The sequence below is a fragment of the Oncorhynchus mykiss genome, chromosome 5, assembly GCF_013265735.2.
Source record: "Oncorhynchus mykiss isolate Arlee chromosome 5, USDA_OmykA_1.1, whole genome shotgun sequence".
NCBI lineage: Eukaryota > Metazoa > Chordata > Actinopteri > Salmoniformes > Salmonidae > Oncorhynchus > Oncorhynchus mykiss.
Genome location: NC_048569.1, coordinates 58977085 through 59003907, shown reverse-complemented (window position 1 = coordinate 59003907; position 26823 = coordinate 58977085). Strand labels below are relative to the sequence as shown.

General features: G+C 42.4%; 1 protein-coding gene and 1 long non-coding RNA gene across 4 annotated transcripts in view; one reads left to right on the top strand and one right to left on the bottom strand.

The window, feature by feature from the left end:
- The first annotated feature begins 2327 nt into the window (after positions 1–2327).
- Positions 2328–21220, top strand: LOC118964628. The gene is made up of 4 exons (XR_005051821.1): positions 2328–3037; positions 3537–3644; positions 19985–20202; positions 20884–21220. It is a non-coding gene; the product is annotated as an uncharacterized LOC118964628 (long non-coding RNA).
- LOC110522980 (low-density lipoprotein receptor-related protein 8) overlaps positions 18319–26823 on the bottom strand; it is a 31777-nt gene continuing 23272 nt past the window's right edge. For 2 of the 3 annotated variants that reach the window (XM_036977972.1, XM_036977974.1), the window contains 5 exons: positions 25843–25984; positions 25584–25712; positions 21252–21326; positions 20024–20181; positions 18319–19189 (listed from right to left, as the gene is read on the bottom strand). In XM_036977972.1, the coding sequence (XP_036833867.1) occupies positions 19154–19189; positions 20024–20181; positions 21252–21326; positions 25584–25712; positions 25843–25984 (540 nt within the window). In that variant the 3' untranslated portion in view covers positions 18319–19153. The remainder of the gene's footprint in view (positions 19190–20023; positions 20182–21251; positions 21327–25583; positions 25713–25842; positions 25985–26823) is intronic. The other variant, XM_036977973.1, reaches the window with a different exon arrangement.

The following is a 26823-nucleotide window of genomic DNA, read 5'->3' as shown; positions in this document are numbered from 1 at the left end:
TTTTTTATTCTGTTTTATTTGCATGTAACATTTTAATTGATTAATAAATACTACACCTTCTCTGAAATATCCTGTTGTTGAAGCATTAGTCTATTTTTTAATCTAAGTTATTTTCCTAATTCTATGTTAATAACAATTGCATTTCAACAACACAAATGACAACAACAACAGTGACAACAACAACAACAATGCAATGACAGAAATAAACATCATAATGTTAGGTAGTAACATGAAGGACAGCTTATAAAAGTGTCTTAAAAATGTTGTGCCTAATTATTGATATAGACTGCAAGTTATAAATTGCTACAGTAGACAACATTACTTGTCCATAAATTCACTGTGTTTTTCATTGTTTCTTTGCAGACTACTGTATCTGTGGATTGCTACCTTCTTTCATTCTTCATTTACTCATTCACTTTCCTTGTTCTCTACAACCAAAACAAAAAACAAAGGCTCTTTTAAGAACTATTCCTTCTTTCTCTCGCTCTCTCTCCTCTTACCCACTCTCTCTCTCCTCTTACTCACACTCTCTCTCTCTAGCTTCTCTTACTCTCTCTCTCCTCTTATCCACGCTCTCTCTCTAGCTTCTCTTACTCTCTCTCTCCTCTTACCCACTCTCTCTCTCCTCTTACTCACACTCTCTCTCTCTAGCTTCTCTTACTCTCTCTCTCCTCTTATCCACGCTCTCTCTCTAGCTTCTCTTACTCTCTCTCTCCTCTTACCCACTCTCTCTCTCCTCTTACTCACACTCTCTCTCTCTAGCTTATCTTACTCTCTCTCTCCTCTTATCCACTCTCTCTCTCTAGCTTCTCTTACTCTCTCTCTCCTCTTATCCACGCTCTCTCTCTAGCTTCTCTTACTCTCTCTCTCCTCTTACTCACACTCTCTCTCTCTAGCTTCTCTTACTCTCTCTCTCCTCTTATCCACTCTCTCTCTCTAGCTTCTCTTACTCTCTCTCTCCTCTTATCCACGCTCTCTCTCTAGCTTCTCTTACTCTCTCTCTCCTCTTACCCACTCTCTCTCTCTAGCTTCTCTTACTCTCTCTCCTCTTACCCACTCTCTCTCTCTAGCTTCTCTTACTCTCTCTCTCTCCTCTTACCCACTCTCTCTCTCTAGCTTCTCTTACTCTCTCTCTCCTCTTACCCACTCTCCCTCTCGCTCCTCTTACCCACTCTCTCTCTTCTCTTACTCCCTCTATATTCTTACCCACGCTCTCTCTCTCTCTCTCTCTCGCCTCTTACCCACTCTCTATCTTCTCTTACTCTCTCTCTCTCTCTCCTTTTCCCCACTCTCTCTATCTTCTCTTACTCTCTCTCTGTATCTCACTGGTTTTCTACACCCAACTCAAAGGCTCTTTTACAAGATGTTCTCTCTCTCTGTCTCTCTCTGTCTCTCTCCGTCTGTCTGCCTGCCTGTCTCTGTATGCACCTGTCTGTCTGCCTTAGTTGCAAGTGTGTGTGCCTGCCTGTTTTGTCTGTGTTTGCCATACTTATCTGTCAATATGTCTGTCTACTTGCCTGTCTACCTCTATCACAACAGCCACATAGAATGGCTTCATCTTTAGAGGAAGACTACGAGGATCAACTGGAAGAGCTTCTGAGACAAGGGCAAGCCCAGAACCAGTAATGTGATTAAAAGAAAAAATGAAGTTTGATGTGTAGACTTTGTCCCCTTTTGAGAAACCTTTGTCCTTTATTGTGAAATACTTGAATTAATCAGTTAACAAAAAAAGTATTTAAGGGCCCTTTTTTGTGTGTCACCCTTTGAAGAGTAGCTGCCGCATAAGCAACAGCAAATTACAATCCAAATGAATGAATGAAACTTTTTTTAGGCCAAGAAACAGAAAACAAAAAAGCAACTGTTTCCAGGGTCCCTTGGAGAGAGATGGACAGCAGAGGCACAGTAGTCACACAAACGTTCCATGCATCATCTTCTACCGGTAAGAGATTAATAGGTGTAATGTTGGCAATAGATTTTTCAAGAATTACATTATTCAATACAAAGGACTGGCCTCAGTGGGCCCCATGTGCCAGATGTGGCCCACAACATGACTTGCTTTCACTTGCTCTCGAATGTATTTATTTGGCCCACCAAGGCCAAAAGAATGAACACCCCTGCTCTAGCATGTCATACCTTTAATATCTCTGTGTATTGTTTTCTCAGCTCCAACAGCCAGCTTAGCAAGGGATAAAACACTGATGACTTATAACAGTGTTGAAGACATGGACCATGCAGAGTCATGTCTAGGTGTGTGTGTGTGTGTGTGTGTGTTCCAACGTTCCTGGAAATGGTGTCTGTGGTGGAGCCGAATTTGCGGCAGCAAACGAGGCCTCCAGGTAATCGAGCTCAAAACTTGCGGACTTCCCCCCCAACACGTTCAAGAGGGAAATACATGTGTATACCCTGTAGCTGTAGAGGGAAGTGGGCAACATATTTACAAAAGGACTGCAGAGCCTGCCGTGAGCTGGAGAACTTGCTAGAGATAAAGCCCTTCCTCTATGTGGTTCATGCCAAAGCTCGTGGAGTGTGAGGTATTATACAAGTCTTTTCAATCCCACTAGTTAGTAGTGAATTATTGTGTCATAAGTACATTGTAATCAGTGTCATAAGTACATTGTTTCTTCGTAAGAAGATCACGTTCATTCTCACCCAATACATATATCAAATGGGGAGGGGCCAACCAGGAGAGTGCAGCCTGTACACTTGGGGAGGAAGTTGAACAGGCAAACGCCTTCATCTTGAAGATATACTGTATTTGGTGCAAATAGCTGTCGCAATACATGGAACTGGTTTGCCTGGGTGTAGCTTTGTGTATGTGGCTGTCAGTGAGGTTAAAGGATACATTTTAAAGTTGAAAAAACCCTGTCCTAGCACTTGTGTCAGCTACGTAGTCTAGATTTCAATGACTGGTTTGCGTTCTGCTTTAAATGAAAACTGCACTCGTCTCTGTAAATGTGACTTCTTCAACAGAGCACTGAACCAGCGCAGTTGGCGTTTCACCCATATGAGTGCTACCCTGAGCAAATCATTCCGTGAGGTAACCTTGAAAGATAGTTTAAGCAAACAGTCGTGAATTTGCAACAAAATGTTTAACCTTTATTTAACCAGGAAAAGCCCATTGAGACCCAGAGTCTCTTTTTCAAGGAAGAACTGGCCAAGAAGGCAACAACAATCAATACATTACAGAATTAAAACATACAACAATACAACAACACGATCCAGCCTAAAAAAAAGCATTTACACTCCTCTGTAACAGAGTCTCCCATCAACATTTTAAATCCATTCAGTGGCACTAACATATCTAGATGAAGCATGGATTGTAGACTATTCCATGTCACTGGTGCACAAGACGAGAAGGCAGTCTTGCCTAATACTGTAAATGTCCTGGGGACTACTGCTTTCTAATTAGTGACATTAATGTTTCGTTAGCTTTGCAATGAGTTTAATGGTCATTTGTAAGATACTGTCTGCTAACAAGATTTACACATCATGCCACATTTCTCAGATTCTTCTTCTTAATTTGTTTGTCCTCATAGACCAAGCAAAAACTTCTGAATGAAAAGGAGAGTCTTGAAGTTCTGAAGAACCTAATGTCTGTGAATGATGGCCCGGTAAGGCAGTGAGTCACTGATGTCCAGGAGTGGGTAAGTAGTTGTGTTTTTTTACAACTCCATACAAATGTTAAATGGTGTTGCTCTCCAGAAGTATGACAATTTACTTTCATCGCTCGGCATTACTGACAGACCTTATATGGGATCAAATGGAACGTGCATGATGATTAAGCCTAGTTCTGTAGAACCTCTGTAGATTTGCCAAATGTGAGGACTTCACCTCTAATTCTGTAACGTAATTCTTCGTCCTCCTCTGACGAGGAGTATGAAATGTCGGACCAATGCGCAGCGTGGTGTGTGTTCATGATGATTTATTATACTGAACACTGAAAATACAAAATAACAACGTGAAAATAAACGAAAACCGAAACAGTCCTGTAAGGTGCGTAAAACACTAAAACAGAAAATAATCCCCCACAAAGCAAAGGTGGGAAAAGGCTCCCTAAGTATGATTCTCAATCAGAGACAACGAACGACACCTGCCTCTCTGAGAGCCATAGACTACCCACCCCAACTGATAGACTACCCACCCCAACTCATAGACTACCCACCCCAACTCACGCCCTGACCATACTAAAACAAAGACATAAAAGAACTAAGGTCAGAACGTGACAAATGCTGTCAATTTGGTCCTTTCCTTATCAGAACCAATGGAAGACAGTGAGATGAAATTACTGAAACACCAAATGGAGGAACTGTCCGAGAGGCGTAAAACAGTAAACACATCGCCTGTACAGACCAACTGGTATGATGCATTTAAAAATGATGAAATCAGACACGTAATAATTTTTTTTTTTTAAAACGGAACTATTTCTTTCAACACATCCGCATATACGCGTTTTTCTTCCTGTTCAGGTGTGGTTCAAATGACCTTCCGTGACATCTTGTTAATCATCACATTGACCACAGCAGCTGTTTAACTCCAGATCTTCCAATCGTATACAGGGATATACTTATGCCAGTTTTGCATTGCGCTTCAGTGTAACGGGCGGTCTTGGAGATTAACCGCCTTCATGGGGATCCATTTGTCACCCCCACAAGCAGGCATACGGTACAACCCACTTACACACTCCTCTGTGCTGCTCAAGACGTTGTGGGCTCTACAATTACAGTACTGCCAATGGAAAGGGCCATTTTCTCTTCAGCCTACCCCATGTTCAACCTACACCAGACACAGGTTGAGAACGACAGTGGCAACTTTCACAACTTTTTCTTGCCAACGGGCAACATTTGCCAGTATGCTTAGAAGTGTATCTGATTCATCAGAAAGGCCATTGTCTGGTTGTGATATTGTTTCCAATATCCCTCTGTACTTTCCAGTTGATGGAGGACACGTTTCATTACATCTGTTGCAATGATCACGTCGTCAGTTTGTCCTGGCACAACTAAGACTGGCACCAGCTTTCATACAGTTCATTAATTCGATATGGAGCTCATATTCACATTTGAGATCAACCTGTTGTCCTCCACATCCAATGAGGTACCACAGGCGTGGACATTTTTTGGCTTTCAGTTCAGATGTCTTTGAAGCAATGTCTGATCGGAGTCCTTTTAGTTCTACTGAGCCCTGCACGGTCACTGGTGCATAGAACAAACAATCCTTACTAGTCTCTGAGTACGTTTGATATATCACATGTGTCGCCTTGGTGTTTCTCTTTGTACGAAGACGGTTCTGTTTCAGGACTCTGTTTTTATCTGCACCTTCCCCCTCAAGGTGCAGAACTATTCATTTAAAGCTGGACCTTGATTTTGTGGCCGCTGATCGACTGGCGCCTCTCTTCAAACTTCCTGCTTTTGTGGGCCGTCTACAGTTTGACGGCCAAGACTGACATTTGAAGCACAGGCGGTCATTAATACAGTGGAGTGAGCCACATCTTTACATATGGCATATGGGAAGGGAGACAGGAGTGCAGTCCTGCGAGACCCTGTTGTGGCAGGGGGAGCAGAGTTTTGGTTTTTGAGAAACTGTTCTAGCAGTGTTGCGAGTTTTGTCATTGTCACCTGATCATTGCCACTCTGAACTCCTTGAACCACTGAGATAGGAACGGGGCACTGAGCGCTCTTCTGGTTTCCTATAATGTCAATATGTTTTGTTTCCACCTGCCACTTTGATGGCAGTCTATCAATTCCTGGACTTCATCCACTGTCCATTTCTTCCTAGGCTTGCATCCGAATGCTGTGTACAGTTCATGTTTGGGGCGACCGCAAAACCCACGTCATCCATCTGTCTGCCCTGGCTTTGTAGACATTCATTAGCTAGATCTGCTACTCGGTTAATGCACACCCAGTAGTCTAAGCTACACGCCCCCCCCCCCCCCGACAAGGTTTTGTCTCTTAAAAATCTTGAAGAGGCGTAGTGGAGGAGATGGCCTCACCAAAGTGCTGTTTCAAAATGCTGAAAATAACCTCAGGTTCTCTGCTGATGTTTACAAGGGTTGCTGCAGATTCCTATCTTGACTATGTCCTTGGCCCTCCCCATTAATCTTTCTATGATTTCATTACCTTGCTTTGGCATTTTGAAACCTTTCTTTACCAAGTAAATCTTCATAATTACCTGCCACTCCTACACAGTACATGTATCTGTGCTATCACGTCTGAAAGTGGGAGGCATGCACACTGGGACAGTGTTGGCGGCTACCTTGGATGGACTAACATTTGCTGATAGACTTGAATCAATACTCTTTCCAGTCTTTTGACACGTCTGTTTGACTAAATCAAGCATGATGCTCGGCTGAGTGTGGTATTCATCATCATTGGAGTGATTATCATCTCCATCACGCTGACCTGTTGTTTTGATCAATAGCATTCTCTTGCTCCTTTACTGCCGTTACAACAGCAGTCCTGAGCAAGCTCTGCTCTACCATTCTAATTATCTGAGCACCTCTCTGAAGAGCAGGCAGACCAACTTTCCAAATAGAGGAAGCGCACACGATACACACTAGTTGTTATTTCAAGGAAAATAATACAAAAAAGGTAAGTCTGAAGTTGGAAAACAAATTGAATTGAGAGAGGAACTGTTGGCATTCACAATGGATGTATTGCCACACCTTTTAGAATGACAGTAAATACTTGTATGTATTCGACAACACATAATGAAAGGAAACCCTATTAATCATTACACAGAAAGTCAACAGTCTGTTTTTTTTTTACATCCATTGTGAATGCCAACAGTTCCTTTCTCAATTCAAATGTTTTTCCAATACTCCCCCTCGATAACCACCAAGCCTCGATGTGAAATAGATCCCGTACTCTGATCCCATATCTCCACATAGTTTTGTCAGATAACACTGTGAAACTAATAATTATTTTTTAATTTGACCTTTATTTAACCAGGCAGGCCAGTTGAGAACAAGTTCTCATTTACAACTGCGACCTGGCCAAGATAAAGCAAAGCAGTACAACAACAAAACAACAACACAGAGTTACACATGGAATAAACAAAAGTACAGTCAATAACACAATAGAAAAATCTATATACAGAGTGTGCAAATGGAGTAAGGAGGTAAGGCAATTACAATTTAGCAAATTAACACTGAAGTGATAGATGATGATGTGCAAGTAGTAATGCTGGTTCTGCAAAAGAGCAAAAAAGTAAATAAAAACAATATGGGGTAGGTAGTTGGATGGGCTATTTACAGATATGGGCTGTGTACAGCTGCAGCGATCGGTAAGCTGCTCAGATAGCTGATGCTTAAAGTTAGTCTCCAACTTCAGCGATTTTTGCAATTCATTCCAGTCATTGGCAGCAGAGAACTGGAAGGAAAGGTGGCCAAATAAAGTGTTGGCTTTGGGGATGACCAGTGAGATATACCTGTTGGAGCGCGTGCTACGGGTGGGTGTTGTTATGGTGACCGGTGAGCTGAGATAAGGCAGAGTTTTACCTAGCAAAGACTTATAGATGACCTGGAGCCAGTGGGTCTGGTGATGAATATGTAGAGAGGCCAAGCCGACGAGAGCATACGGGTCGCAGTGGTGGGTGGTATATGGGTGTCGCGGTCGTTGTAACAAGGAGACTAAGGCGCAGTGTGAGATGAATACATTCTTCTTTCATTAAAACGAAGAACACTTAAACAAACTAACAAAATAACAAAACGAACGTGAAGCTATAAACACGAGTGCTGACATGCAACTACACATAGACAATAACCCACGAAATACCCAAGGAATATGGCTACCTAAATATGGTTCCCAATCAGAGACAACGATGAACAGCTGCCTCTGATTGAGAACCAATCTAGGCAACCATAGACATAAAAACATTTTCCACCATAATTTGCAAATAAATTCATTAAAAATCCTACAATGTGATTTTTCTGGATTTTTTTTTTCTCATTTTGTCTGTCATAGTTGAAGTGTACCTATGATGAAAATTACAGGCCTCTCTCATCTTTTTAAGTGGGAGAACCTGCACAATTGGTGGCTGACTAAATACTTTTTTTCCCCACTGTATATCACCCTCATCACACCCTGACCTAACCAAAATAATAAAGAAAACAAAGAATACTAAGGTCAGGGCGTGACAGTACCCCCCCCCCCCCCCCAAGGTGCGGTCTCCCAGCCGCAAACCTAAACATATATGGGAAGGCCTGGGTGGGCATCTAACCTTGGTGGCGGCTTAGGTTCTGGACGCCGCCCCCCTTCTTTACACTGAGGGCTGGGGACCCTCGATGGGGACCCCGGGCTGGGGACCGTCGCTGGAGACCACGGACTGTGGCCTATCACGGGAGGTTGCGACTGTGTTCCGTCGTGGGAGGTTCCGGTCTGTGGCCCGTCGTGGGAGGTTCCGGTCTGTGGCCCGTCGTGGGAGGTTCCGGTTTGTGGCCCGTCGTTGGAGGTTCCAGTCTGTGGCTTGTCGTTGGAGGTTCCGGTCTATGAACTGTCGCAGGACGCTCCGGTCTGTGAACTGTCGCAGGACGCTCCGGTCTGTGAACTGTCGCCGGACGCTCCGGTCTGTGAACTGTCGCCGGACGCTCCGGTCTGTGAACTGTCGCCAGACGCGCTGGACTGGGTACGGTCGCCGGACGCGCTGGAGGCGCACAAGAGGCCTGGTGCGTGGTGCCGGAACTGTTGGTACCAGGCTGGGGACACGCACCTCAGGGCGAGTGCGGGGAAGAGGAACAGGGTGTACTGGACTCTGGAGGCGCACGGGAAGCCTGGTGCATGGTGTTGGCACTGGTGGTACTGGGCTGGAATATGGCTACCTAAATATGGTCCCCAATCAGAGACAACGATAAACAGCTGCCTCTGATTGAGAACCAATCTAGGCAACCATAGACATAAAAACACAACCCCATGAACACACAATAACCCTAGACAGGACAAAACACATACACTGGGGAGAACAAGTATTTGATAGACTGCCGATTTTGCAGGTTTTCTTACTTACAAAGCATGTAGAGGTCTGTAATTTTTATCATAGGTACACTTCAACTGTGAGAGACGGAATCTAAAACAAAAATCCAGAAAATCACATTGTATGATTTTTAAGGAGGGAGCTGAAAAATCAGGTTCAGGTCTGGAGACTGGCTAGGCCACTCCAGGCACTTGAGATGCTTCTTACGGAGCCACTCCTTAGTTGCCCATGCTGTGTGTTTCGGGTCGTTGTCATGCCACGACCCATCTTCAATGCTCTTACTGAGGGAAGGAGGTTGTTGGCCAAGATCTCACGATACATGGCCCCATCCATCCTCCCCTCAATACGGTGCAGTCGTCCTGTCCCCTTTGCAGAAAAGCATCCCCAAAGAATGATGTTTCCACCTCCTTGCTTCACGGTTGGGATGGTATTCTTGGGGTTGTACTCATCCTTCTTCTTCCTCCAAACACGGCGAGTGGAGTTTAGACCAAAAAGCTATATTTTTGTTTCATCAGACCATATGACCTTCTCCCATTCCTCCTCTGGATCATCCAGATGGTCATTGGCAAACTTCAGACGGGCCTGGACATGCGCTGGCTTGAGCATGAGGACCTTGCGTGCTCTGCAGGATTTTAATCCATGACGGCGTAGTGTGTTACTAATGGTTTTCTTTGAGACTGTGGTCCCAGCTCTCTTCAGGTCATTGACCAGGTCCTGCCGTGTAGTTCTGGGCTGATCCTTCACCTTCCTCATGATCATTGATGCCCCACGAGGTGAGATCTTGCATGGAGCCCCAGACCAAGGGTGATTGACCGTCATCTTGAACTTCTTCCATTTTCTAATAATTGCGCCAACAGTTGTTGCCTTCTCACCAAACTGCTTGTCTATTGTCCTGTAGCCCACCCCAGCCTTGTGCAGGTCAACAATTTTAACCCTGATGTCCTTACACAGCTCTCTAGTCTTGGCCATTGTGGAGAGGTTAGAGTCTGTGATTGAGTGTGTGGACAGGTGTATTTTATACAGGTAACGAGTTCAAACAGGTGCAGTTAAGACAGGTAATGAGTGGAGAACAGGAGGGATTCTTAAAGAAAGTAAGTAGGAAAACCTGCCAAATCGGCAGTGTATCAAATACTTGTTCTCCCCACTGTATATCACCCTCGTCACACCCTGACCTAACCAAAAAAAATAAAGAAAACAAAGAATACTAAGGTCAGGGCGTGACAATGGGGCTTTGGTGACAAAACAGATGGCACTGTGATAGACTGCATCCAGTTTGCTGAGTAGAGTGTTGGAGGCTATTTTGTAAAGGACATTGCCGAAGTCAAGGATCGGTAGGATAGTCAGTTTTACAAGGGTATGTTTGGCAGCGTGAGTGAAGGAGGCTTTTTTTGCTAAATAGGAAGCCGATTCTAGATTTAATTTTGGATTAGAGATGCTTAATATGAGTCTGGAAGGAGAGTTTACAGTCTAGCCAGACACGTAGGTATTTCAAATCAAATCAAATTTTATTTGTCACATACACATGGTTAGCAGATGTTAATGCGAGTGTAGCGAAATGCTTGTGCTTCTAGTTCCGACAATGCAGTAATAACAAGTAATCTAACTAACAATTCCAAAACTACTGTCTTGTACACAGTGTAAGGGGATAAAGAATATGTACATAAGGATATATGAATGAGTGATGGTACAGAGCAGCATAGGCAAGATACAGTAGATGGTATCGAGTACAGTATGTACAAATGAGATGAGTATGTAAACAAAGTGGCATAGTTTAAAGTGGCTAGTGATACATGTATTACATAAGGATACAGTCGATGATATAGAGTACAGTATATACGTATGCATATGAGATGAATAATGTAGGGTAAGTAACATTATATAAGGTAGCATTGTTTAAAGTGCTAGTGATATATTTACATAATTTCCCATCAATTCCCATTATTAAAGTGGCTGGAGTTGAGTCAGTGTCAGTGTGTTGGCAGCAGCCACTCAGTGTTAGTGGTGGCTGTTTAACAGTCTGATGGCCTTGAGATAGAAGCTGTTTTTCAGTCTCTCGGTCCCAGCTTTGATGCACCTGTACTGACCTCGCCTTCTGGATGATAGCGGGGTGAACAGGCAGTGGCTCGGGTGGTTGATGTCCTTGATGATCTTTATGGCCTTCCTGTGACATCGGGTGGTGTAGGTGTCCTGGAGGGCAGGTAGTTTGCCCCCGGTGATGCGTTGTGCAGACCTCACTACCCTCTGGAGAGCCTTACGGTTGAGGGCGGTGCAGTTGCCATACCAGGCGGTGATACAGCCCGCCAGGATGCTCTCGATTGTGCATCTGTAGAAGTTTGTGAGTGCTTTTGGTGACAAGCCGAATTTCTTCAGCCTCCTGAGGTTGAAGAGGTGCTGCTGCGCCTTCTTCACGATGCTGTCTGTGTGAGTGGACCAATTCAGTTTGTCTGTGATGTGTATGCCGAGGAACTTAAAACTTGCTACCCTCTCCACTACTGTTCCATCGATGTGGATAGGGGGGTGTTCCCTCTGCTGTTTCCTGAAGTCCACAATCATCTCCTTAGTTTTGTTGACGTTGAGTGTGAGGTTATTTTCCTGACACCACACTCCGAGGGCCCTCACCTCCTCCCTGTAGGCCGTCTCGTCGTTGTTGGTAATCAAGTTGTTGGTAATTTGTAGTTGTCCACATATTCTAAGCCAGAACCGCCCAGAGTAGTGATGCTAGTAGGGCGGGCGGGTGAGGGCAGCGATTGGTTGAAGAGCATGCATTTAGTTTTACTAGCGTTTAAGAGCAATTGGAGGCCACAGAAGGAGTGTTGTATGGCATTGAAGCTCATTTGGAGGTTTGTTAACACAGTGTCCAAAGAAGGGCCAGATGTATACAGAATGGTGTCGTCTGTGTAGAGGTGGATCAAGGAATCACCCGCAGCAAGAGTGACATCATTGATGTATGCAGAGAAAAGAGTCGGCCCAAGAATTGTACCCTGTGGTACCTCCATAGAGACAGCTGTAGCTAGAAATCTAGAGGAAACTCGGGCTGAATTACTTAAAAATTAAAAATTATACTCTCCAAATGGACATTAGCTGTGTGGGCCAAAATGGCTACTGGTACTATTCACTAGACAAATTGTTCTGACCCACAATTCCCGAGCATTAAACGGCACAGGGGATGTTCAGTGTGCTGCTTGGCTATATTGACGAAAAATAGATTGATGGGCTTTTGCACAGATGGTGCTCCATTTATCACGGGACGGCGGGCAGTCCTCTGCATTCTAGTTATGAAATTGTCTCCCTCTGACATATGGATGCATTGTAGGATACACCCACTGAGCTATAATGGATACACAGAGACCAACTTGCAGCAAAAGAGCTGAAAAGGAACTGAATGCATGCAGGGGAAATACCCCCCAAAAATCGACAGATGAGTGAATTTGACTGATCAGTTGGTATGCCAGTAAGTGAAATCGGACAGCTGATCGAGCTGCCATGTGACCGAATGCTGCAGAGAATGCATTCATAGGTCACTATGGAGGAGTGTTTGTTCCAGACTCAAAGGGAATAATGTGCTGTCTCCCTCGGAGCATTACAACACATGGTGCACTGATTCAGTGCTCTCTGCATTAAAAACAAATCGATCCAGGTTGGATGTAACACAAGAGATGAGATAAGCAAACAGCTGGAGGCAGGGCTTTCTCCTATAGAGCTCCATTTTTATGGAACGGTCTGCCAGCCCATGTCAGAGACGCAAACTCGGTCTCAACCTTTAAGTCTTAACTGAAGACTCATCTCTTCAGTGGGTCATATGATTGAGTGTAGTCTGGCCCAGGAGTGGGAAGGTGAACGGAAAGGCTCTGGAGCAACGAACCGCCCTTGCTGTCTCTGCCTGGCCGGTTCCCCTCTTTCCATTGGGATTCTCGGCCTCTAACCCTATTACAGGGGCTGTGTCACTGGCTTACTGGGGCTCTCTCATGCCGTCCCTGGAGGGGGTGCGTCACCTGAGTGGGTTGATTCACTGATTACTTACTCCAACTGAGAAAAATCGGTTTGGTCATCCAACTTGGAATTACAAGTCAGAAACTTTGGCAGTTGCCAATGCACCAAAAGTAGTACGTTTCGGGCCTTGGCATACTGCATACGTTTAGCTAAACAGTTAAGTGCTAAATAGTACATAGTACAATTAGTACACAGTATGCCGTTGAAGTAAGTAGTAAGCAAGCCAGATTTCGGACACGGCCAGTGCCTAGTATTGGGACTAGGGTTTGTGTCTGAGCAGGGCCACAGTCAGATCCCATATCTCTCACTCACTGCATTGTTGTTTCATCTCGTGACAACTTTCCACATCCTGAACCAGTTAACTTTCATCTTCCTCAGTCAATGGCAGAGATTTTTTTTATTCAGACTTGAATTATGGAAATGGTACAGTTGTATAATAAACCTCTTCAAATTCAATTTTAACTGGGAACACTGTAGTTGAGTTTCAGTTTGTGGCAAGAGAGGGGCAGAATGCAGCCATAGACAGTTAAGAGTCATTGGTGCCACTGACAATCTTTCAGTAACTGAATCATTCAGTAATCCCTACCACCTTAAACCACTCTACTGGACCTGATTTTGCGTCATCAGCAACCTACTTAATGGGTAGGTAACATAAACGTTACCACATGTAACATATGGATTTGCAGTAGTATAGGTGAACACATCAAAAGTCCTGATACAAAGTTACACCTCACTTTTATTACATTCTTTATTTATTAAAACCAGTTTATTCCAACCGTTTTGTTACGAACAGAACCACTATTTTCATTTGTGTCGTTCCACTGTTACATCAGAAAAATAAAGTTCGAACCCCAAAAAACGACGGGTTAATATCATTCCTTTCTGTTCCCTTTTTAACCCGTGAAATCAAACTTGTTTTACATTTAGCTCATTAAATGACTTCACCAATCAGTGAGGATAGAGCAGGCATGCTAGTAGTTTACATGCGTGTTGGACAGACAAGTGCAGCCTATGGCGCAAGATGTGACTGCACTTTTACGGCTGGGGAGAGAGCTACGTTTGAGGAGGAGACTTTGTGCCCTGGGCATCTTGTCATGACAGACATCTTCTAAATAATGCTTGCCTAGACACGTACAAGCAAATATTTGAAGCTTGCAGTCAGACTGGAATATGTTTCTGAGTGACAGAGGGGGGGCTTTGTATAGGCACTTTGTTGCATTTTGTTGTGGGACTAGAAACAATGCCTGGAATGTAAAATAACTATTAACCAGTTTCCTTGCTTTTGAAATAATTTTCTTTCCAGGTTCCATTTATGTTCCTTGAAAAATGTCAAAAGTCATGCCTGGAAAAACATTTTTTTTTGCAGGGTTTGACATCATATGGAGCACCTGGCAAGCCAGCATATTCCCTATAATGTAAACGCCAACAGAAATCACTTTAAATGTAGAACTTCAAATGAAACCAAATCGTTTGCACTCTTAACTACTGGTTTCAATGACATTTTCTGTCAATTTACAAGCAAATACTTTATGAATGTATTATTACACATCAGCATGCAAGGTTTCTAGACAACTAGCCCGCTTATATTAGCCCTACTAAACTGCTAAGGTTAGCCCTACCAACAGATGCATATTTATATTTGCAATTGGCTCATTCATCCCCCTCCTCTCCCCTGTAACTATTCCCCAGGTCGTTGCTGTAAATGAGAACGTGTTCTCAGTCAACATACCTGGTAAAATAATGGATACATTTAAAATAAAAAAATATACCCAGTCATGTGAAATCCATAGATCAGGGCCTAATGAATTTCTTTCAATTGACTGATTTCCTTATAGGAACTGTAACTCAGTAAAATCCTCTAAAATATTGCATGTTGCGTTTATATTTTTCATTGATCTACAAGTCATTTTGAATGCTGAACAACCCTAGGGAATATCAGTAGTTTGATGGACATTTTCTTGTCGGTTGACTGCACAAAGAATTCAACCACACTATGACTTATAAGTAATTTGGCAGTACGCCCAGAACATTGCTCTGGGAACTAGAAGGAGTGATACAATATCTCAGTTTCAAGGTAAGAAGCCTTGTGTGGTATAAATCAGTCACATACAGGAACCAACCATGTTTCTATGACTTGTTTGTGTAGTCGTATAAAAGGACTGAAAGGGAACCTCCCTTTTTGAGTATCATCAGGCTTGTATTGAGTTTGAACCTCTACGCGCGTTAATAAAAATTGCATCATTTACTTTAACTTTGAGTCGTCCACGACAGTAGCAGCCCTAGGGAATATCACTAGTCAAACTGCACACTGTGCCCAGCTTCGTAGGCGGTTTGTTCCTGATCTTGCACATCTGAGTGGCACCTTAAGCATAAGACACATTGACATTGTAATTTATTGTGTTCAGTTCATTTATAAGGATTTACCACAATAAAGTGCAATTATCTCCAATAAGCAGTGAAATAAGATATACTTGCAATCATGTAGTTAGCATTTATTGAGAACATTCTTCCTTCAAATAGTATCAAGTGAGGCATAATGCTTCAACTGTTTGCACTAACAGCACAGATAACATTGAGACAACTTGCCCCATACTGTGTGACAACATACCTTGCTACTGGGCCAGCTGTCATAACTGCCCAGTGTATTCTATCAGTAATAAATTAATTTAGCAAAAAGGAAAAGTGTATTTTTTTTAATCTATTAATTGAATCTATTCATCAATATTTAAAATAGGTCTTAATAGATATATCAATGCTGAAAAATCTACATGTAAGTGAAAGTGTGACATAAGGGAAGTTCAGAATAGGGGGAACAAAGAATGTGTGCATAATGGCAACTATTAACGAGTTTATCCATGATGCTTTATTTACTCCTTTTTCTCCCCAATTGGTAGTTACAGTCTTGTCCCATCGCTGCAACTCCAGTACGGACTTCGGAGAGGCGAAGGTTCGAGAGCCATGCGCCCTCCGAAGCACGACCCTACCAAGCCGGAACTGCTTCTTGATACACTGCCTACTTCACCAATGTCCTCCATTCAGCGTGTATGCGCCCGGCCCGCCACAAGGAGGCGCTAGAGCGCGATGGGATAAGGACATCCCGGCCAAACCCTCCCCTTACGACGCTGGGCCAATTGTGCGCCGCCTCATGGGTCTCCCGGTTACGGCCAAATGCGACACAGCCTGGAATCGAACCCGGGTCTGTAGTGACGCTTCTAGCACTGCGATGCAGTGCCTTTGACCGCTGCCCCACTCAGGAAGCCATGGTGCTTTATTAAGAGTAGCATTTTCCCCTCATGGCAACGATACTTCCAACGACTATAGGCTAGTAGCCTACTTGAGCGTCCAATGAAACAAATTATCTTGGGATCCTGGAGACCGGGGGCTATGCGTGTGTACAGTATGTGTCCCATGTCCAGCTGCTCTCCAAATTCGCTGCAACACCGATATTTTGAAGGCCATTATAAACCTATAGCGGACCACTAGATAGAGTACCCTAACCTGTAGGCTAATAGTACATTACAGTGGGCAAGTTAAAGTATAGGCCTATCCAACAACGGCTGCGGGCGGAATGAAACAGGTATTTTATGCAAACGTGTCTATGTTAGGAGAGGCAAAGCAAGGACCCCTCCTGCATGTGCAAAGCAGCTCGTCTTAAAAAGCACTGTGTGAATATATTCATGGATGGATTCTCCCTTTTTTTTTTTGTGAAATAATAATTGATCTAAATATAGGCCTATAAGATCAATGATCATAGGAAATAATAAAGAAATAACCACTGATCTGACATGGTTGGTAGCGTAGCGTAAAATCTCATTTCACTATCGGTCATGTCTTCAAGGATGGGAGGAATGAAGGAAGCAAGAGTTATCCCAAAACTATTTTACCCAACTACACCGCTAACGTAAGCTACCACTTGCTCACCTTAGAGGCTACTAGTAGTGGCTGGAGCTGTTAAGTCATAATAATGGACCGTAGAATTGCTGTAAACCAACCCACCCACTATAGCCATTAGAATGGTATTGCTTTGGGGATACCGCGTGTGTGTGTGTGTGTGTGTGTGCGCGCGCGCGAGCGAGCGAGCGTGTGCAGCTTTATCGAAATATTGCCACTTTATTCACGAAATGTAATTTAGTCTTTATTCTCAACAATCCATTCAGACTTTACTCTAAGTGTTTCAAGAGAAGGTACTCTGCGTACATTAAAACAATTCTAATTACCACCATCACCGTTTTATGATTTTTTCTCTTCACTTGGACCTAATACTCTTCCGTAGTTTTAAGGTTCCACGGATTTAAAACTATATTTATAGAATTTAAATCAGCAAAATAGATTTCAGACATACTGTGCTTTTTATTGTGGCAATGACATGTTTTGCCTGACACCTCAAATAACAAAAAGCCTAATAATAAACTATTTGAAAGGACAGCAAATAATTTACAATAATCAAACAAAAAGGCATAACATTGTCAAGGAAGACATAGCAACTGACCTAAACCAGGCAGATCAGCGTGAATGACTCGATTACAGCATTGAGTGAGTGCTGTACTTCAACCTTAGACCCTTAGGCCACGTTACAGTAAAACACATCTCAACTACAGTTGATTCCAGAACACCAGATAAGAGTAGAGAGTGCATGTAACTAGGAGCAGAACGTAAAACCCATGTCTCTTGAAATCTCCTCATTATGTGATGAATCAATGACAAGACATTCTACACGCCACAAACTGTTAGCCTGGTTCATAGTTTTGCATAATACTGTAACAAATGGAGAGTGATTAATCGTGTGTGTGAATCAATTATGTACAGTGCATTCAGAAAGTATTCAGACCCCTTGACTTTTTCCACATTTTGTTAAGTTACAGCCTTATTCTAAAATTGATTAAAGAAAAGAAAATCCACATCAATCTACACACAATATCCCAGGTTTAAAAAAGTTTTTGCAAATGTATTACAAAATAAAAAAAAACTGAAGTACCTGATTTACATAAGCATTCAGACCCTTTGCTATGAGACTCGAGCTCAAGTGCATCCTGTTTCCATTGAACATCTTTGAGATATTACTGAGTAAACAGTCTGAATACTTATATAAATGTGATTTCAGATTTTTTATATATACATTTGCAAAAATATCTAAAAACCTGTTTTTGCTTTGTCATTATGTGGTATTGTGTGTAGATTGATGTAAAAAAAAACAACAATTTAATCAATTTTAGAATAAGGCTGTAACGTAACAAAATGTGGAGAATACTTTCTGAATGCACTGCATATAAACATATACACTGAGTGTACAAAACATTGGGAGCACCTGCTCTTTCCATGCCATAGACTGATCCCATATTGATGTCACTTGTTAAATCTACTTCCATCTGTGTAGATGAATGAGAGGAGACAGGTTAAAGAATCATTTTCAAGTCTTGAGACATGGATTGTGTTTGTGTGCCCTTCAGAGGATGAAAGGGCAAGACAAAATACTTAAGTCCCTTTGAACGGGATATGGTAGTAGGTGCAAGGCGCGCCGATTTGAGTGTCAAGAAATGCAACGCTGCTGGGTTTTTCACACAACAGTTTCCAGTGTGTATCAAGAATTGTCCATCACCCAAATTATATCCAGCCAACTTGCAACAACTGTGGGAAGCATTGGTGTCAACATGGGCCAGCATCACCGTGAAATGCTGATGACACCTTGTAGAGTCCATGCCCTGACGAAATATGGGGATTAGTTTGAACATATAGACTAGCCAACCGATTGCAAAAAAACATTCAGATGTTGTCACAATTCAAGTGTATGCATGAGAGGTACAGTATCTCATAGGCTGGACATCTGTAGCTAATCACTGACATGCTCCAGGACCCCCAAGGCTGGGGTCAATTCCAATAAAACTCCAGTCAAGTTAGAAAACGCAAAGTTGCTCAAGTAATTTTCAAGTCAATTGTTTAAGTACATTTTTAGCCTTCACTGAAACCGAGGTGTACTTGATCCAGGCTTTAAATGAGCCACAACTCAAATGAAATCAACATTGAGGTTGAATGAGGCCCTGGGAGGACCACTGGTCATCAAGGGGAAGTGCTGTAAGATGCCTCCTCTCTTCTTCTCACTCCCTTTGGCCAGATAACCTGATGAGACTCCAGGGACTGCTGGCACTGGGAGGGGTGGGAGCACAGCTGGACACCGGTGACTCTTACACGTGACTTAAGACACTCAGTAATGGTCCAAGTCCAGCTTAAGCAAAGTGTCCTGAGGAGAAGATGGCAGCTTAATAAGCATAGTGATCACATTCACCAAATCAAAGTTTATTTGTCACGTGCGCCGAATACAACCTTACAGTGAAATTTGTGCCACTTAAGCATTTTAACAGAGGGCAGTTTGTCAGGTGAGGCACGGTATAAGACACCAGGGTCCTTGGAGTCAATTATTGTGAATAGTCCGATTCATATAATAGTTTGATTTAAACGTTTAAATGCTTTGCAAGAAGAACGATTTCCCTCATAATCCTGTTTACATGGACAAGTCTGAAATCAGGCTACCTGATGGGACTTTGATAAATGCAGAAAATGGCCAATCAAAATAAGCGTTCCGCCACACAGACCATGTTATTTTTGTGAGGCATATTTGATTCTTAGTTTGGACATATAACGTTTGTATGTGAAAACTCTAAGATGCATACTTTCAGTTTTTCTGAACTCACTCGCGCAAAAGAAGGAAGCTCACGCTGCTCGTTCTTGCACATGTGCAGATCAAATACACCGCAATAACTCTGATTAAGGTTTTTACATGTCCTAATAATTAGAAAGATTGCTCAGAAAACCAGGTGTTTTAATCGCCGTATGCTTACACCGATTAAGATGAAAGTGTTTACATGACTAATGCCATAACCGGCATAATCAGTTAATATCAAATGATTTGTTTCCATGTAAACACACTCAATTACATTAAAGGAATTCATCCTTTACTTATTAAAGGAAATCCAACTTTATAAAGGAATTCATTTATCTTTCATTCTTATTGAGATCTATTATCTGTTTTACCTAGGAATCCCACGGACTCGTCTTGTTCATTGGCAGGGCTTACCTTGACAGGACAAACCTCCATGCCTCTGGCTGGTGCCTGGATGAGGGGGTCCTGGGACTCCTTCAGGGAGAAGTCTTGGAGGTCGAGTGTCCTGGAGGGCCTGCACTCCTCCCTCCACCACCACAACACCACCCCTGCCAATAGCACACTCAGGACAACTGGGCAGAAAATATAGACTGGTTAGTTTAGCATTTTTATTTTAAAAAGGTACACATACTTTATAGTTTCTAAGCATGTGTATAAGTAAGGTAATAAGTCATATCTATGTCTTATTAGCCATATATTAGGCGTAATTAAGTGTATTCTTATTCAAAGTCGTGTTAAAAGGCCAGTCCTTAATAACCTAATTGTTAGTCATAATAAAATACACTATTTAAAGGCCCAGTGCAGTCAAAAACGTGATTTTCCTGTGTTTTACATACATCTCCACATGGAGTTTGGAATAATACTGTCAAATTGTGAATTTATGATAATGCCCTTTTAGTGTAAGAGCTGTTTGAAAAGATGGCCTGAAATTTTTGCCTGTTTTGGTGGGATGGGCCAGTTGTTAGCATCCTCGTTGGTCTCTCGGTCGCGGCCGGCTGCGATCGAACCTAGGTCTGTAGTGACGCCTCAAGCACCGCCATGCATTGCTTTAGACCGCTGTGCCCCTCAGGAGGCCCCTTTTTGACCATTTTAACTTAAATCAATCACAGTAAGGTACTTCATTGTTACCCAGAAATAATTTGATATTGAGATAAAAATGGCTGCACTGGACCTTTAAGAGCAAGTTAAACAAAAAACAGACTCTTAGTATGCTGAGGCATAGTGCTTTAAGATGTGTTCCCTATACTAAAATGTTGCCTTATTCTTACTTGCAGAAATATTGTCCAGAAAGGACCACATTGGACAGAAAGGGGCACACCTTATTGGACTAATAAGACATAATAAAGGCCTTAATGGCTACTTATATAGACACGTATAAACTACAAATGAGTGGTTATTATGTATACCTGAAAATAAAGTGTTACCGCTTTTTTTTTGCATATAAACCATAAGCTGCTATTTCTATAAACTCTAAGTACTGACACTTATACCCATATTTACATAAAATTGTCATTATTTGAATCTTTCTTTACACCTGAGCAATATCATCTCTCCAGTACAGTTCCATAGATGGCATGATATAAACAGACCGTAAGGGATCTAAATGTAATGGATTCATTGCTAAATATACTACAAAACCTACCTATGAGCGAAAGGATTCCAGCAGAGGTTGTATCAGACAGCGCTGGGCCTGGAAGAGTGTGAGAAACGACTGTATCTAAAAAAGGAAAATAATAATTCCGCAATCAAGTAATCACAAAGAATAACAAATGGAAAATGTTTCACCAACTTTAATTTTCAAAAGGTTATGGGACATCAGTTTTCAAGGATGAGAATAGCTTTTGTATTGTTAATGTTTTTGCTATTGTTGCTAACCTTGCGTACGAGAGCCAATCGCAATACAGGAAGTTGTGCACACAACAACTGGCCGCACCAGTTGTGCTAAAAAGCTACTTTGCATTTTTCCCCCCTTATTTTCTAATCTTTCGGACAGCTTAGTCTCCCATTCAGAGGACCCACACTTTTGTTAGTGTCTTATTGGTCAAGGTTACGCCAAATACTTACCACCACATCTCGTTCAGCCTATCAGTGACCTTGATTCCCGGGACGTTAGTTGCAGTTAGTCTATGACCCCAGCATGCTGTGTGGTCAGAAACGTGCTTTCCCCATCCTGATGAGCACTTCCAGTTTTCCCTCCTGCTGAACTTTTCCTACTGTGGACTGAATCCCTGTATGTCTGATGTTTAATTGTGCGTGCATCTAAACGACCACATAGTTAATGTCAGTTATTACTGGACAAGATTCTCAGTTATCTGAACCATCAGTGGTCAGGTGTGTGTGTGTGTGTGTGTGTGTGTGTGTGTGTGTGTGTGTGTGTGTGTGTGTGTGAGATGTGTGCATCTTCTTCCATTAAACTCCCCTTAACCTGGACATGCGCCTCCTTGTTCTGACCGGACATTCTGTAGTGGTTGCTACCGGCCTTAAGCCAGCTCCTAAGGTTTCTTATTATATTCATGGTCCTTTGATTCTCTAAAACCCTACCCCTATTTTTTAATAGGGATTTAACACCAGTAGACCAGGAGCTTAAGATCTCCTGATGAAACTCCTTCCTTATTCCTCCCAAAAAAGACAGTATCTAGGGAACAATAATGTACAATTTTTTATGAAAAAATACATTTAAACTATCTGACTTCACTTTCACATTAGAACAGCGATTACAACAATACCAGCCCACCTATTTATGCTACTAAACAGAACGTCAAGTTCCCATTAGAAAACGTCACTTTCATGGCGTATAACTTGCATTGTTGACTATCTTTTAACCTCGTCCCCTGGCTATTGCACACAGCGCATATACGCCTGGGATTTCAAACACTCAAAGTTGGCCTTAGGTGGTCTGGCCATAGAATTCTATGGGAGTGACCAACTGAGTAAAGTATTTGTCATCATTACATTTTTGTGAATCACACGACTGTGAGGCTCTGTGCTTGTGGTGCAAGGGTTCTCAAACTTTTTAGGGCCGAGGACCCTTTTTGTGATAGCAAATTCATCAGGGAACCCCCATAATCAGAACACAACTTCAGTGAGATAACAACAAAAAAATAGCATATAAAGGAGTTTTACTATGACTTCGGCAGTGCATGGCCGGACAAACCAAGTCTTGGGCCCTGGGAAATAACATTTTAAAGGCCCATCTATTGCCATCAAAGAAAAGATTTTGCAGTATGCAAGCTAATTTCCTGCAATTCGTTTTGTCATGGGGCAGAGAAATGTTTTCATTGTTGCAGCTTTAAAGCCAATATCCTGCAATTATACACATTTTGCCATGAGGCGGAGAGAAATCTTTGCACATTTAAAGCTTAAATTACAGTGCATTTGAAATAATATACAGTGCATTTGGAAAGTATTCAGACCCCTTGATTTTTTTCCATTTTGTTACGTTACAGCCTTATTCTAAAACGGATTAAATAAAACATTTTTCTCAATCTACACACAATACCCCACAATGACAAAGCGAAAACAGGGTTTTAGGAAAACAGATACCTTATTTACATAAGTATTCAAACCATTTGCTATGAGACACAAAATTGAGTTCAGGTGCATCCTGTTTCAATTGATATTCCTTGAGATGTTTCTACAACTTGATTGGAGTCTATCTGTGGTAAATTCAATAGATTGGACATTATTTTTAAAAGGCACACACATCTGTCTATAAGGTCCCAGAGTTGAGAAAAAAAAAACAAGCCATGAGGTCGAAGGAATTTTCCCTAGAGCTCTGACACAGGATTGTGTTGAGGCACAGATTTGAGGAAGGATACCAAAACATTTCTGCAGCAAGAACATTCCCCAAGAACAAAGTGGCCTCCATCATTCTTAAATGGAAGAAGTTTGGAACCACCAAGATTCTTCCTAGAGCTGGCCGCCCGGCAAAACTGAGCAATCAAGGGAGAAGATGAACCTTCCAGAAGGACAACCATCTCAGCAGCACTCCACCAATCAGGCCTTCATGGTAGAGTGGCCAGATGGAAGCCCTGCTTTGAGTTTGCCAAAAGGCACCTAAAGACTCTCAAGACCATGAGAAACAAGATTCTCTGGTCTGATGAAACCAAGATTGTCACGGCTGGAGGAAACCTGGCACCATCCCTATGGTGAAGCATGGTGGTGGCAGCATCATGCTGTGAGGATGTTTTTCACTGGGAGATTAGTCAGGATCGAAGGAAAAACTAACAGAGCAAAGTGCAGAGAGATCCTTGATGAAAACCAGCTCCAGAGCACTCAAGAACTCAGACTGGGGTGAAGGCTCACCATCCAACACTACAACAACCCTAAGCACACAGCCAAGAGAAGGCAGGCGTGGCTTCGGGACAAGTCTTTAAATGTCTGAGTACCCAGCTAGAGTCCGGATTTGAACCCGATCAAACACCTCTGGAGAGACCTGAAAATAGCTGAGCAGCAACGCTCCCCATCCAACCTGACAGAGCTTGAGAGGATCTGCAGAGAAGAATGGGAAACTCCCCAAATACAGGTGTGCCAAGCTTGTAGAGTCATACCCAAGAAGAATCGAGGATGTAATCGCTGCCAAGGGTGCTTCAACAAAGTACTGAGTAAAGGGTCTGAATACTTATGTAAATGCGATATTATGTTTAGAATTTTTTATACATTTGCAAACATTTCTAAAAACCTGTTTTTGCTTTGTCATTATGGAGTATTGTGTGTAGATTTATGAGGGAAAAACACCCATTTAATCCATTTTAGAATAAGGCTGTAACGTAACAAAATGTGGAAACATTCAAGGGGTCTGAATACCTTCCGAATGCACTGTACATATCAGTGGAGTCTGCTGAGGGGAAGGCGGTTCATAATAATGGCTGGAACGGAGAAAATTGAATGGTGTTTGATACCATTCCGCTCCAGCCATTACCACAAAGTGCTTCCAACCTCCTGTGATATATATATTTTTTAGGAATAAAATAAGTATTGGAGTCAAAAAATGTATAGTTAGTGAAGTACTGTGGATACCAATATCCCTGTGAGCCTCCCAGGCCCATTTTTCCCAGGGTTAACAACATAAATTGTAGATGGAAAATATGACATTGTGTTGTATTACACACTTTAAAGTTATTCCACAGATCCCTTGGCCAAAATGTTTGACTCACAGGGAATTGATCAACAACGGCACTATCCATGGTGCTGAATCTCATGGTGCTATAGCCCATATTTGCTTATAGGTTTGTTTAGCGCAGCATCGGATACAGTATGTACCCTCTGGAAAAATCACCACAATAACTGGGTTATCATAAAGTAAAAATCAGCCACAACCTTCCCAAATTCAACTGATAGCCAGGTGCAATGGAAGAGCAAAGGGCCCTCCCGCTGGCTGACATCAGTCAATAGTAGGCTAAATACAATTTCATTTCCAGGCTGTAATTCTGTAATGTAATATATATATATATATATATATATATATAAATAAATGTATTTAACTAGGCAAGTCAGTTAAGAACAAATTCTTATTTACAATGACGGCCTACACCGGCCAAACCGGACGACGCTGGGCCAATTGTGCGCCACTCTGTGGGACTCCTAATCACGGCCGGTTGTGATACAGCCTGGAATCAAACCAGGGTGTCTGTAGTGATGCCTCAACCACTAAGATGCAGTGCCTTAGACCGCTGCGCCACTCGGGAGCCCTTAAAACTAGGCTACATCAATGAAATAGCGTGGTGACTTTGCAACAAAAAAACACTTAGATTCCTCTGTATATTTCTCAACTTACAGTGGTATAATTATGTCCGATTTTTTTCACTGGTATTATATGCTTTTAAATAGCATCTCCAGTTTGAAAGGGAATCTCGGGATGCCTGGGAAGGGCTTGCAATTTTCCCAGGAAGAAATATTTGTAGGTTTTCCAGAAAATATGAATCCCTACTGTGTAATAACCACTCACCAACTCATTTCACTTTCACATACTCACCATCAACATCATCACCGCTACTCCCTTTTGGAGGAATGCAGGTGAAGCTGGGAGAGCTTGTTCCAGAGAAAAGGTCTGGCTCACACTCATATAGACAAACTCCGCCGTTATTTCCACACACAGCAGGGCCTGGGAACATCAGTAAGATAACATCAGTCAGATAACATTAGACTAATTGACACAAACTAAGGTTGAATCCAAACCTTTGTGTCTTGAGCACAGTTATCAACGTTTACTCGATGGGCTGACAGATGCATACCTTTTGGTTGAAGAACCGGGTGAATGAGAACCAAGCCGCCTGGGGAAGCGATATTGGGCAGGATGACTCTAAAGAGGCTGCCATTGTGCTTGTCAGCACTACATATGGAGTGGGTGTCCTGTTCACTCCAGTATACATGTCCCTGAGAGACATAAGAGAGTAGTGAACATATGGCGACATCCAGAATACCACACTTTAGAGTGTATGAAACAATGGAATAATTCATGAGGGCTGGAATCCAAACCAGAAACAGTCTGCCCTGGATACCATTTTATAATAATGGCGAGTATGTAAGGTGTACCATTTCCCCCCACTTCAGTCTTCTGTGAAGACTTTGTGAACTTGTTCCAGAGAATAGAATCAACAATGCAATATTAGTTCAATGACACAAAATAGGATTTGAATACCAACCATTGTATATTTAAAAAAATGTGTTTTTCAATATAGCTTATTTAACCTTTATTTAACTAGGCAAGTCAGTCACCAATTCTTATTTACAATGACGGCCTACCCCGTCCAAACTCGGACGACGCTGGGCCAATTGTGCGGCACCCTATGGGACTCGCAATCATGGCCAGATGTGATACAGCCTGGATTTGAACTAGGGACTGTAGTGATGCCTCTAACACTGGGGCGGCAGGGTAGCCTAGTGGTTAGAGCGTTGAACGAGTAACCGGAAGGTTGCAAGTTCAAACCCCCGAGCTGACAAGGTACAAATCTGTCGTTCTGCCCCTGAACAGGCAGTTAACTGTTCCTAGGCCGTCATTGTAAATAAGAATTTGTTCTTAACTGACTTGCCTAGTTAAATAAAGGTAAAAAAAAAAATGCAGCACCTTATACCACTGTGCCACCTGGGAGCATATACTGGGTGAACCTTGGTGAACCTGTTCCAGACAATAGGCTCAACAATGCAATATCAGTCAGGTCACAATGATTAAATTACACTAGGATTTGGATTTGCATCCCAAACATTGTACTTTG